This window comes from Ambystoma mexicanum, chromosome 1p (assembly GCF_040938575.1).
Source record: "Ambystoma mexicanum isolate Mex_15411 chromosome 1p, UKY_AmexF1_1, whole genome shotgun sequence".
Taxonomy (NCBI): Eukaryota; Metazoa; Chordata; class Amphibia; order Caudata; family Ambystomatidae; genus Ambystoma; species Ambystoma mexicanum.
The window spans coordinates 1,039,474,872-1,039,488,947 of NC_090921.1; the positions used below are offsets into that span (position 1 = coordinate 1,039,474,872).

Here is a 14,076-nt window from a genome sequence, read left to right on the forward strand (position 1 = left end):
AAAAGAAGAGGCTTTTTGGCTTGGAAGGCAGAGTCAACCACTGGACGAAGGAATCCGAAGAAGAACTTGGAAGAGGCGCCTGCTGCAACTCCTTGACCGTTGGGTTGCCCGGTGAAGCCCTGCTGCTGTGCTCAAGCTCTGAATTCGCCTCGACTAGAGAAGCCCTGCAAGGATGACTTCTCCCTTTGAGTTGGTGGGACCAATTAACTCCAAAGTAAGCCCGTCTGGACATCCTCTCGAAGCTGGTTGCATTTCCACTGCAGTTACTGCTGGAACCGAAGAGCCAGGGAGAGAAGACCAAGTTACTTATCTTACCTGGTAACGTTCTTTCGATGGGATGTTCCTCCGACGTATTCCACATCTTTGACAGTAATGACAACAGCTGTGCTGCTTCGGAAAACTCGGAGTAGGCGTCCTGCATCGATGACGTTGATACGCTGTCCCTCGAGGGCCTCAGTCGATGGTCGACATCATCGGATGTTATATATAGGACGCACAACGCCCATAGCCTCAGTTGTAGTTTTTTCCCAGAACGTGTGGCACCAATCTCCTGCCAGTGTGACTGCAGAAAGCCTTGCGGAAACGTAAGCTTCAATCGCATAAGAAATTCTGTAGAGGGGCAGGCTGGGAGGGTACGATGTGGAATACGTCGGAGGACCATCCCATCGAAAGAACGTTACCAGGTACGATAAGTAACTTGTTCTTCGAGGGGATTGTGTCCTTCGACGTATTCCACATCTTTGACAGGCTCCCAAAGCAGTACCAACGTTTGGAGGTGGGAAAAGAATGTATAATTTCATCAATTTAGAATGCCCAATCAAATTGCTGAAAATAGGACTTCCTTACCAAAGGCCAAATCTTGCCCGTGGATAGAGTCCAGGGAATAGTGTCTCACAAAGGTATGGACAGACGCCCACGTGGCTGCTTTGCAAATACTGCGAATCGGGACGCCCCTCTGTAGAGCCATGGAGGCAGCCACACCCCTAGTAGAGTGAGCCCATAAGCCTACTGGAGGGTCCTTACCCGCCAACCGGTAACATTCAGAGATCGTCAAGATGATCCATCTGGACAAGGTCTGCTTGGAAACAGCCTGACCTAAACGCCTTCCAGCATAACCAACAAAGAGCTGATTGTCCACTCTGACCCGGGACATTCGAGAGAGATAGAAAGTCAAAGCTCTCCTAGGATCCAACCTATGGAGCCTCTTCTCTTCCTTACCAGGATGCAGAGGAGGATAAAACCCCGGAAGAATCACCTTCTGGCTTAAATGAAATTCCGACACAACCTTCGGAAGAAAAGAAGGACGTACCCTAAGGCCAACTCTAACCTTATGGAACACCGTGAAAGGTGGCTTGGCGGAAAGTGCCTGCAATTCACTCACTCTGCGTGCGGAAGTAACCACAACTAAAAATACAGTCTTAAAGGACAACAGACTCAACGGGCAAGAATGTAAGGGCTCAAATGGAGCTCCCATTAGGAACTTTAAAACCAAATTCAAATCCCATCCCGGCACCTGGAAAGGCGACAGTGGAAACACATTAGTTAGCGCTTTCAGAAACTGTGAAATCAAAGGGATCGTAAAATAAGAACATTCCTCAGACGAGCGCTTAAATATGGACAGCGCCGCCAGGTAACCCTTAATGGTACCTATTTGCAGACCCTTGTGGGCTAAAGAAAGCAAAAAAGACAAAACCAAAGGAATGGAACATTGGAAAGGACCCACATTCTGTACCCTGCACCAGTCGCAGAACTTCTTCCAACGACAACGGTACAGGGATTTCGTTGCGGGCCTTCCGGCCGAAAGCAACGCCTCCATCATGTCTTCAGGGAGGACCCAATCCTTATACGTCAGCCTTTCAGATACCAAGCATGAAGACTGAGAGACTTGACCTCTGGATGGAGAAGTCAACCCCCCTCCCGTGAGAGCAGATTGTCTCGATAGGGAAGACGACGTGGAGGGCAGATGGCCATGTCGAGAAGGTCCAGGTACCACGCTCACCTGGCCCATACCGGAGCAAGGAGGATCATCCAGGAACCAAACCTCTGCAACACTTGCGGAATGACGGGAACGCATACAGCAGTGGGCAGGACCACTCCACTACGAACGCGTCCCCTAAGGCTACTCTTGGAGGAAATTCCTGCGAGCAGAATCTCGCACTTCCGGTTGGCATTGGTGGCGAAGAGATCCACTTGCGTGGTTCACCAAAGGGCAAAGATCTCCAACAGAACTTCCTGAGCCAGCTCCCACTCGTGAGAGACCGTGCTCTGCCTGCTCAAAGGGTCCGCCGCCGCATTTTCGTCTCCGGCCAGATGAACTGCTGAGATCGAAATTTCCTGCTGGATGGCCCAGAACCAGAGATGCATCGCCTCCCTGCACAATGAGAGTGACCCTGCCCCCCCCCCACTGCATTGTCCGTCATAATCAGGACATTCTTCCCCCGCACGGCAGAAAAGCCTTCAGGGCTAGCCTGACAGCCCACAGCTCTAACAGATTAATGTGGAGTCTGGACTCCGAAGGAGACCAACGGCCGCTGGTCGTCAACTCGTTTGCATGAACTCCCCCCCCCCCCCCGTGAGGGATGCGTCCATCACGATCATCACCTCCGGCCACGGTTGCCAAAACAGAGCTCCGTTCAACAGATTTCCTTCGACCGCCCACCACAGAAGGTCCTGGGCGATCAAGGGCAGAATCTGAACGGGATCAGACATCCTGCCGGAGAACTGCGACCACTGCATCTTGAGAGCCCAGTGCAGAGATCTCATCCGCAGCATGGCCTCCGGCACCAGGAAAATACAGGATGCCATGAGGCCTAGCAACCTCAAGAACTCAAAAGCCGGGAAACTCTGGGCACGTTGAAATGTGTTCACCATCTGCAGAATGTGATGAGCCCTCACCTGGGGAGGCGAACACAGCCCCAGGGATGTGTCGAGCACTGCTCCGATGTACTGGAGCCGCTTGGTAGGTGTCAAATGAGAATTCTTCAAATTGAGGGAGAAGCCCAGCTTATGAAGGGAGTGGCAGGTGACGTACAGATGATCCAGGACTTGCTCGGGAGAGCGCGCCCTGATCAGCCAATCGTCCAGGTAGGGGTAGACGTGAATCCTCCTTTCCGGAGATGCGCTGTCACTACCGCCATCAGCTTGGTGAAGACCCTCGGGGAGGAGGTCAACCCTAACGGCAGGACCCGAAACTGAAAATGCGAGTCACCAAACGCGAACCTCAGGTACCTCCTGTGCTTGGGATGAATCGCCATATCAAAGTAAGCATCCTTGAGGTCGAGACACACCAACCAATCCTGAATTTGAAGGGCCTGGAGGACTTGACAAAGAGTAACGATCTTAAACTTGTCCTTCCTGGGGAGCTTGTTCAAACCATGCAAAACCATGATGGGTCTCAAGCCTCCGTCTTTATTCGGGATCAAAAAATATGGGGAATACCATCCCTTGTTCCTCTCCGCTACAGGCACCAGTTCTATGACGCCTTTCTCCAGCAGGGACAAGATTTCCTGCGCAAGGAGCAGTTCCGGACGCTTCAAAGAGCTTCCCCGGTGGGTTGTCGTGAGGCCTCTGCCGAAGGGAAGACAGTAGCCGTGGGCTATGATCTCCAGAATCCACACATCTGAAGTAATGGCACGCCATTCTACAAGATGCTGCGCCAGTCTCCCCCAACCGGCGAACCATGGAACATGGCCTCAAGACTGAGCTGACGCGGCTGCGGCAGAGCCTGAGGGCAAAGAGGCAACTGCCCGAGCGGCTTTGGCACCTCGAGTACCTTGCTTTCCACCCCTGGTACACCTACGGTGGCCCCTTTTACTGGCGGCTCCTCACGATCTACCAAAGGAAGCTTTCCTCCATTGCTGTCCCCTAGGACGAAAAGGCGGAAGTTGGCATACTGCATCGCTCAAAGACTTTGCTGCAGCTTTGGAGGTCTCTAACCTCTCAAGGCTCTCGTCAGACTTGCTGACAAAAAGATGGACACCATCAAAGGGCATGTTGAGAAGCCGGGATTACACATCGGGAGCAAACCCTTACTTCCGCAATGACGCAAACCTGCGCATCACGGTGCTCGCCGCCATGGACCGGCTGACAGTCTGCCATGTCCAGACCCGACTGAACGGATTCACACATGGCATCTTTGCCATTTTGGACTAGGGCTAGAAAACCATCCCGTTCCTCCACTTCGGGAATATGTTCAGCCGCCAAAGATGCACAATTCCACAAAGTGTGAGTGAATCTTGCCAAGGCACAAACGGAGTTGGCTGCCTTTAAAGCCATACCCCCAGAAGAAAATCCCTTCTTCGCCCAACCATCAAAGCGCTTGTCGTCCCTATCAGGGGGGATGGTAGGGTACGCAGCCTGCTTTGCTGGCGCCATAGCCGCCTGCACCACCAAACTCTCCGGAGTGGGGTGCGTTGACAAGTAGCAGGGGTCACCACTGGCTGGACGGTATTTTTTCAGAAGCAACTTACTCACTGCTGGGAGACTCTCCGGTGCAGTCCAAGCCCCCACCACCCTTCTTTGCAAAGCCAAATGAAATGGCAACACCGGGTCTGTGGGTGGACCTTGGTCCAGTATATCTGTCAGGTCATCCCGCAGAAAATCAACAGGTGGAGCAGACCACCCCCAAGTACTCAGTCACCCTCGACATGAGACGCCGATATGAGGATTCGGCATGTGTACCAGGCTCAGGCCTGCCAAACTCAACCTCCGGAGAGGTGTCAAGACCACTGGCATCATGTAAGGACTGATGTAGGTCTTCCATTTGACTGTGACCAGACAACAGGTCATCAGGAACCTCAGGAGGCACAACTTCCTCCTCATCCGACCCTTCTTCCACCTCTGAAATGTAGTCCAAAGGCTGGAATAAATCAAGCCTGGGCGGATGACCAGAGAAGGGCTCAAAGACAGGCCTCTCAGAGTTTCACAGCCCTCCGGGACATCTCCGGTAAATTCTCCTCAAAAGGCGTCGAGGGCACAGATGGAATTGGCGTCGACCGAGGCACAGACAACTTCGACAAGGGCTTCGAGGCCGGAGGCCCGAACGTGTCCTTCGACGGCCTTGGCACTGATGCCTTCTTAGAAGGCCTCACAGGTTCCAATGGTGTCGAGGGCGTTGAGGACCGGGACCTGGACCTGGTGCGGCTATGGCGATCAACCTTGTCCGATCGGGACCTCGACGGCTCCCGATGATCGCGCTGACCGCCCGAGCCCGAAGGCATGCGAGCGGTGGCTCTAGCTCGTTCCTTGCCGGCTTCTCTCAAAGGCGCGGACGGAACGGTGTCCTGCGATTCGAAAATCGCCCTCATCTGCTGGCGGAATGCGTCCCATTCAGCCAGCGATGAAGACTTGGTGGGACAAGTCACCCGCATACTCTGGCGGAGTCCTCCGACGAGGACGGGGAAGGCGACCGGTGATGGCGCTTCCGAGAATGCCCAGAAGAGGCAGAGGCCCTGGACTTACACCGACACAGAGAGTTGCCCCTCGAATCGTCGGTCGAAAGCCCAGCAGATTTTGACTTACGGGTTTTAGATACCCTAACTACCGATAATTTCTTCTTCCGCTCCCGCAAGGCCTTCGATGTCAAGGACTGGCAGTCATCGCAGTCGTCGGTGGCGTGGCTTTCGCCGAGGCACCAGAGGCAGACGTTGTGCGGGTCCATGATGGACATTTTGGAACCGCAGTCCCGACACTTTTTGAAGCCCGACTTCGGGGTAGAAGAAGACAGACATTTTCTCAATTCAAAGGACAAGAACCGAGCGCGCCGAGATTCCCAAGCGAACACGTTCCCGGAAAAAACGGAACGGAGGCTAAGGGCGTCGTGCGTCCTAGATATAACATCCAGTGACGTTGATCATTGACGGAGGCCCTCGAGGGACAGCGTATTGACTTCAACGCAGGACGCCTACAGCGAAAAAGTTTTCCGAAGCAGCACAGCTGTGGTCATTACTGTCAAAGATGTAAAATACGTCAGAGGACACAATCCCCTCGAAACACCAGATTGGGTATGTTGCTTTTAAGTCAGACCCGAGCACTAGGAAGATCCTCCGGACTTCCCTGATGAAGGACTGACCAAGCCTGAGCCACCTCAAAAGAGTGCTGGACACCAGAAGCAAGGAATGTCTGAAGTGAAGTGGTATCTGAGAACCGCGGTGTTGCTATTTGCCGTCAGAGGCGAGTAGCTGAAACACAGAAGGACCGCTAATATGAAGTTTGCACATTGCTGCCGTTGACGTCTCGTTGCAGAGCAGGAGTTCCCAGACGTCCTCCCTCTTTTCCCCACGACTGAGGCCCAGGATCTGCAGAGCTGCAAATGAACAGAAGCCAGCTGGAACCATTTCTTCCAACTAGAGGTACTGTAAAGTCTAAGACAACTTACCTCTTGTTGTGTAGCCTTAATTGCTCTCAGTTGAGACCTGTCTTGGTTACCTTACAGAGTTACTAAAGCTCTGCCCTTCACAAGCCTCCCAGCGTTTGGCCCTTCAAGTGTTCTATTGTCTACAAACATTGTGTAAGACGTTTTACCTACCTGCAAAGAAGATCTTCAGCTCCCCTTGACATAGTGCAATTAACATTAGCTGTCCTGGCTCCCTAAGAGACTCCTCTTTTCCTCTGAATGTGTGCTTTGGAAGGTGTTTAAAAGAGTGTGTTTTAAAGTATATTTAAGTGTTACATAATTGCTTTATCAAGAAACCTGAGTGTAAGTGTTTATTTGGATAACTGTATTGTGAAACTCTGTCACATTAACCCCTCTTGAGATAAGCCTGGCTGCAGCACCACACTACCAACCTGTGTAGTTCAGACTTATACCAAAGATTGGGTCACTTTTGCCAGGAGGCCAAGGTTGTTGTAGTGAACCCAAAGGGTACTGCATACAATCTTGCCCAACACATTGGCTCTCACACTGACTGCCAGACACCATCAACGGCTAGATTGGAACCTTAACAGTGATCCAGCCAAAGGAGCACATGTATCCAGCACAGGCAAACATGCTCCTTGAGAGTGAAACTAAGGGGAAGCACTGTGGTGATAGTAACAACAGTTCCCAAAGGAATAAAGAAGGCAGGGATAGGAACAGCAGTCCAAAAGGGGTGAAGAAGGTGGGGATATAACAGTGATCAAAGAGGGGAAGAAAGAGAACAGTGCCCGCAGCGGTGAAGTATGTCCAGAGCAGAGAAGAAGGGGGAAAACAGTGATAACAGTGCCCATAGGGATGAAAATGGCAGGAATAGTAGCACCACAAGGAGTGAACAAGGGATTCCAGATGATATGGATCAGAGGTAATTATAGAAGGACAGCACAGTTGAGAGAAGGGACAAGATGATAAAAGAAATCTTATTAGCAGCCTCAGTTGTGCATCAGCCAATCAGGTTGCTCCAAACCTCTGCTAAATCACATGATGTCCGGGTTCGGGCAAACCCGCCTACCTTGATAGCCATCAGGATGTACACGCTGGTCATCATCCCTTCAGCTACCTGCTGCTTCACACGTCTCCCCCTAAATCTCCCAGCCCTCCCTAGACCCCATTTACCACCGGTTTCAGAGAATCTGTGACTCTCTTCACCTAACTGCCTTGCCCATAGCCAAGATGGAAAGGGGAGAGGTGCTCAACACAGAGATCTGCCCCCCATTTATATGGTGGTCATGTTAAATGCATTTGTGAGGATCATTGGTCGGGCGCTTGCCGGGACACGATTCTCACACATCGATTGCTCTTGGCATTTCACGGATTGACTGAGGTGCTAATAGTAATAAACAGCCGTTCTGGTGGCTGGACCGAGTGGAAATGTGCCAGAGCCTTAGTTATAGGCCTGAGTGAAAGAGTTTATTAATATATATATAGATATATATATATATATATACACACTAAAGCTATGGAAAGTTATTTTAAAGTTTTGGCAGCCAAGCTACTGAATATACTTCCAGAAATCCTGAAGTTAGGATCATTTGTTTACTTTTAAGAGTGAACAACTATGTCTTCTAGACACCTGTTCTGGCTTGTTTCCCCAGGATAGTCTCCACAAATATGCCCGTTTAGGCCTTTAGTGTTATACAAATTGGATTTAAAAAAAAACATTCTGAAAAATATATATAGAATAGCTGCATAGCAAACGAAAGAGGACAGCATTCACTTGAAGACGTCAGCTACAAAAAAGTAAACTCATTAGGGGATATTTTCCTTGTAGGAAATTAAACTGAGCTGGAATTGCATCACCATCTATATGCATATAAAACATTCCTGCTGTGCACCCCAGAAGATGTGAAGCAAGCAGGCTCTGTTTTAGCCTCGTGCCAGCAAGTGCAGCTATATCTCCAAAGATATTTTAGTTATGTCTATATGACGTGGTTAGTGGGACATGTGCAATAAACATGCGGATTGGCATATTGTGGGGCTGATACAAAGTGCATGGCCATGCACCGAGAAGACCTGCACGTTAGACCCCCCCTATCCCTAACTTCCATCTTCCCGAGTTGGTGCCTTATTTGAGGAACAAGAGGCCTGTGAAGGCCTATTCAGTGTTGTGGTTGGTGTGAGCATTTGTTGTTATTCATGTTATGCTGTATGATGATTGGGCTGGGAAATCCAGTTCTGCAACTCCTAAATCTGTTTTAGATTCACAAGCTGTGCATAGTTCACCATCTAGTTTTGGTTCTGAGCATTGAAACTTAATAAACTTTAGTTGAGGTATTGACAGGGGCATTCCTGCAATAAGGACCATGAATGAAGTAGGTCTGCTACCCACCATGCTCATTGCATTAGGCGCATTCCTCTGGGTTTTTTCTGCCATTGGTCATGCAGTCACTAAAATGGTGGGACACGGTCCACTGCCCTCAAGTAAGAGTAAGACAAACAGACGCATCTCTTACATCTCATGGGAGAATGCATGACAATTGGTCTCTTGACCAATGGAAAATACTTGCTTCAGCTGTTATACAGAAGTGTCAGAGTGGAGGAATGCATTGAGAGTGATACTCGCCCTCTTGTCCCAGATTCGGACATCCCCATCATGGCTGGTGGCTAGGCAATGTGCGTTCTTCTTGTTCCATTTCACCTGGGATGCGCCCGCTACAAAGAAAGGGATACAAAAGTAAATATGAATCCAGCCAGTACAAGAGCCTTCACAACAACACCAAGATCAAGACGGAGCGCCACCCAGACAAGGTGGTGCACTCATGGACTTCATAAAGAATTATTTGTACAGAATATGCATGTGTGGTTTTCAGAGTGGAGCATGCAGGGTAGCACACATTTAGCCTGCCTGCAAAGCCTATTACAATCTTTTGGTTGCTTCATTATGTTAGAGAAAAATAAATTCACAAATAATTATAGAAAGACCAAAAGAGCAACTTTCCAAGCGTATAAATGAATACAAATTAGGACTACTTCTCCCTTTTCTTTGTACAAGGAAAGAGACGCTCCTCAGCTAGGCAACAGGGGCTTTGTTAAGCTTTCCCTGGTTGACTAAGTAGTAAATGTGTCTGACCAGTAAAGTGCATCTCTTGGGATGGCAGTGGGATGGTTAGGATACCATATAACAAATATATGTCATGTTATGTTGATTTATACCACGCACTGCTACCACCCAGGAGCAGTCTCGAGGCGCTCACGTGGCTCTGCAAGAAAGAGGGGTTGGTTTGTGAGGGTAGAGTGATAGGATAGGTCCAGCACCAGGAGAAACTTGCGTCTGTGTGTGTTGGCTTGCAGATAGTTGATTGTGTGCACTGGCTTGTTGCATCCATATGGGTAAGACCCAGTGCCCTTTTTTCCTGTGTGAACGTTTATTATGTTGGAGATGTGTTTGTGTGTTTTATGGGTAGACTGGCTGGTATTTAAGGTTGTATGCAAGTGTTACTTATGTTGGGTGTGTGTTTGTGTATATAGATATGTTAGCTTTGGGGTGTAGCCTTGGAACGGTACGCCATTTCTCCTAATCTATACAGAAGTCATCTGCAGCAGTATCAGCTTTGGGAGGTATCCCTGACTCTCCCAGAATTCACAGAACAGGTAAGGTTGGATGCTGACATACAGCGCTATGACAACATATTTTAGTATTCAAATATATCTTGCAAATCGAAAAAATGTCTAAAACATTGCGATTATGTAACCAAGTTTTTATTGCTGGTGTCCGTCACAGGGGACACGTGTTTCGACCTTGGGTCGTCCTCAAAGCAACTTCTCTAATGAATCGGTTTCGCTAATAGTAGACTTTGTTGGAATCCTTACAGAATCTGCTTCAATTCTCTATCTCTTATCTATAGTAGTCAGCACACTGCTTGCAATAATACTGGCGAGTGGCATTAACGCTCCCCAAATTGTATGCTTGTATAATCAATCCTGTGTTTCTGTTCCTTCAATGGATCAGAGAGCTCTTTTCCATTTTTGATTATTTGGTAATTTTAGTATTCCATGTAGTCCCTTCTGTCAATACATTTAAAGGTCCCAATACCTAAAATGAACTGTATCTCAGTCCTCGGGTTAGATCCTGCGTGGCTGCATGTTCGAGCGCTTACTATTTGGAGAGCGTTAATGACACTCGCCAATAGTATTGCAAGCAGAGTGCTGGTTACTGTAGACAAGAGACAGAATTTATGCAAATACTGGAAGGATTGCAACAAAGTCTACTATTAGGGAAACTGATTGATGAAAGAAGTTGCCTTCAAGACGACCCAAGGTCGAAACACGTGTCGGCTGTGGCAGACACCAGAAATAAAAACTGGATTACATTATCGCAATGTTTTAGACATTTTTCGATTTGAAAGATATTTTAGAATACTAAAATATGTTGTCATAGCGCTGTATGTCAGCATCCATCCTTGCCCGTTTTGTGTTTGTGTATAGTTTGGCTAGCCCAGTGGGTGTGTATAGTACTTGGTGGTGTGTTGGAGGGAGCAGGAGTGGGGTGGTTAGTGCATTGGCTACTCCAACTTCTTCTGTGTGGCCAATCTACCCAATTCTAACTATAATATGACGTATCACTAATCTTCGCAGTTCTATCAAGTTATACGCAGAGTTAAAATTCTCAATCTAAGTCTAATGCATGGCTAATCTTCACGAGTCTGAGTGTGACACCTGGATAATCTTCACAAATTCTATCTAAATGTGACACACAACTAGTCTTCACGATTCTAAGTGTGACGTGTGGCTAGCCTTTGCAATTGCTGAATGCAGAGTATTGCTACCTTATATAATTTAGGCTAAATGCAGAATGAGAGGTATGGCTGACGCATATGGCTGGTTAACACAAATGGGCTAAAAGCAAGGTAACGCGCCATTACACAATTAGGCTAAATGAAAAATGGGCTTCCTTTAGCAGTTACGCTGAAATCAATATATGGCTGACTAACACAAATGGACTGAATGCGAGATATGGTAAACACAAATGGGCTAAATGCGAGATATGGCTGGCTAAAACAAAAGGATACAGTGGACACACTCAGTTTTAACTTTGGCACTGCTATAGAAACACCTAGATTTAACTTTGATAGAACAAAAGGGGAATGGCCTAGATCTAACTCTGGCAGCAGCAATGCAAACACATATTTGATTACAGTACCGCAGTGGGAACCCAGAGTTCAAACTTGGGCAGTGTCATCAGAACTCTTATGTAATAGGCTAGCTTTTACAAAAAAAGGCTAAATGTTAAGAGGCCACTTCACACAATTAGGCTGACTGCCTCATCACTTGTTTGGCGGTATTCCGTTGGATTTTCCGTCAAGCGATATTTGCGCTAACGCCACACTGCCTAGCGGAAAGTACGCCAGATCACGAGTTCGCGTGCACGCGCACAGGGACATGGCATTAACGCAAATATCGCTTGGGGAAGAAATTGGCCAGGAACCCGTAAATCCATTGCACTCTGCTCTACCGCCGCGCTGCGGCGCTAATAGCGTGCGGGAAATGCATCACCGTCAGAACGGGAAATAAAGCAGCAGCCATTTTTGAAATCACAATCCGCTGAAAATCACAGCCCCTGCAAGCCATCCACCCCTGTGAGCATCGCAAAATGTCTCAGGAACGCAGCAGGGGCAAGTCAGCCCAAGTTCAATGACCAGGAGCTAGCCATACTGGTGGAGCAGGCAGTGGCCCATCAGGAAGACCTGTACGGTGCACTGCAGCGCAAGACAAGTGACCAGCGTCAGCCGCAGATATGGAGGGACATCAGCCAGAGGGTGCCTGCGGTGGGCCGCGTGTCCCAGAATGGTGAGGACTGCCACAAGTGCCTCAACGACTTGCGGGTCCGAGTACGTGGCCTACTCTCCCAGCACAGGTGTGCAAGCATGGCGACTGGAGGAGGGCCAGCACCACCACCACCACCGAGCTCACCCCCTGGGAGGAGCAGATGACAACACTCAGATATGGGCATCATTGAGGGAGTCGGAGGAGCGGAGGCTAGCACCAGTACCCAGGAGGCTGCAGGTGAGACCCCCCCTAAAATTGCATGAACCTTTAAGTGCCATGCCTCGTACCACCGTACGGTAGCAGCCCTTAGTCCCCCGAGTACGTACACTGCATGAACACAAGGTCCAGGGGATAGACATCCATGGCCAAGGCACAGCAACGTGATGTGTGAGCGTGCATGAAACCCCCCACAGCAATATGGTCGCCGTGCATCCCCAGCAGACATCTGAAGATATTACGGCAACATGTCCAAGCAGTGTCCCTCCCCAGTAACACGTTGCACCAATCACAACATGGGGAGTCAACAAAATGCAATGGTGAAGCATGATTGGTACTGTCCAATCCCACTGTAAGACATGATATGCATGATACAAATCTAAGCTACCTCAATTTATACAACACCCTATGTACCCCACAGGCACACAGAGCTCATCACAGGCCGATGATGATGGTGAGGAGGCTATGGCATCCTGCCACCCGACCCAGGCCTAATACACCACCAGCCACCATGGAAACCGTAGATGTTGAGGAAGCCACCAGTGGGTCTGAGCCTGATGTGGAACACACATCAACAGCTGCACGTGACACTGCACTGTTGACCTCACCAAGCCTCAGTGCCACATATGAAATAGGCACACCCTAGGAAAGACCAGAGCCAGCGGAAAAGGATGCACACAATCCACATGTGCGTGTGTGTCGTGTCCGCACACCTGAGACAGACGAGGATACACCGTCCTATGGTACCCCTGAGGATAGGCACTCCAACCTCAGCCCCCCTCCCAGGCAGCGCAGAGCTGTCAGCCCGATCCCTGCCATGCCCGAAGGACCACTCATCACGGGAGTTGCAGTGATGCGGTGTCTGGATGTCATTGAGACCAGACAGATGCAAATTGGGGCCATGTCCACAGTGCACAGCACCCACATCCAGGCCATCAGCCGTGCCATTCAGAATGCATCTAAGGGAATGGCCCGTGACAATGCATGGACCCTTAAAGTGGTGGAGGGATGCACAGCGGCCTGGACAGGTTTCGGGCAGAGGGTACAGGAGTTGTGCAAGGGCCTATCTGCGCATGCAAAGCAGATGAGGGAGTCGAACAATCTGCTCCGCCAGCAGCTGCAGGTTACCGGAGTCATTCCACCAACCTTGAGGGATTCCTGGAGCCTTCACCTAGGCGCCATTAATTGCGCAATATTAGACGCCGCTCACCAGAGAGTTCCGGACTTGGGAAGCGCCCACAACCATCTTAGATGGACATGGCACAGTAGTGGCGGGCCTCGGGCACATACACCCAACTGCACTATTTTGGGGAGTTCTCAGGGGGGAGGGGGGAGGGGGCTGGGGGATTGTGTTTTGGGGAGTTCTCGGGGGGGAGGCTTGTGTGCTGGCGAGTTCACTGGGGGAGGGGATTGTGTGCTCTGAGTTCACTGGGGGGAGGGGTATTATCAAACATATAATAAATGTTCAAAATTCATACAAAGCATGGACAGTCATGATTGTGATAAAGTGCTCTTTAATGTTCAAGTGATGTGTCTAATGTACCCATCACCCGTATCAAAAATAATTATCAATCAAGCCCTGTCCGTCCAACCTCCCCTCCTACACCCCATCCCTGTGTACACATGCACCAGCTTCTGGCACATCATCTTCCCTCCCATCCCCAGGTGGCTGCACATCAGCA

General features: G+C 49.6%; 1 protein-coding gene across 5 annotated transcripts in view; it reads right to left on the reverse strand.

Annotated features, from left to right (window-relative positions):
• The window catches only part of WDR59 (WD repeat domain 59), a 1,538,892-nt gene that overhangs the window by 1,113,049 nt on the left and 411,767 nt on the right, over positions 1-14,076 (reverse strand). For all 5 annotated transcript variants that reach the window (XM_069604207.1, XM_069604197.1, XM_069604168.1 and 2 more), the window contains exon 7: positions 8,976-9,064. In XM_069604207.1, the coding sequence (XP_069460308.1) occupies positions 8,976-9,064 (89 nt within the window). The remainder of the gene's footprint in view (positions 1-8,975; positions 9,065-14,076) is intronic.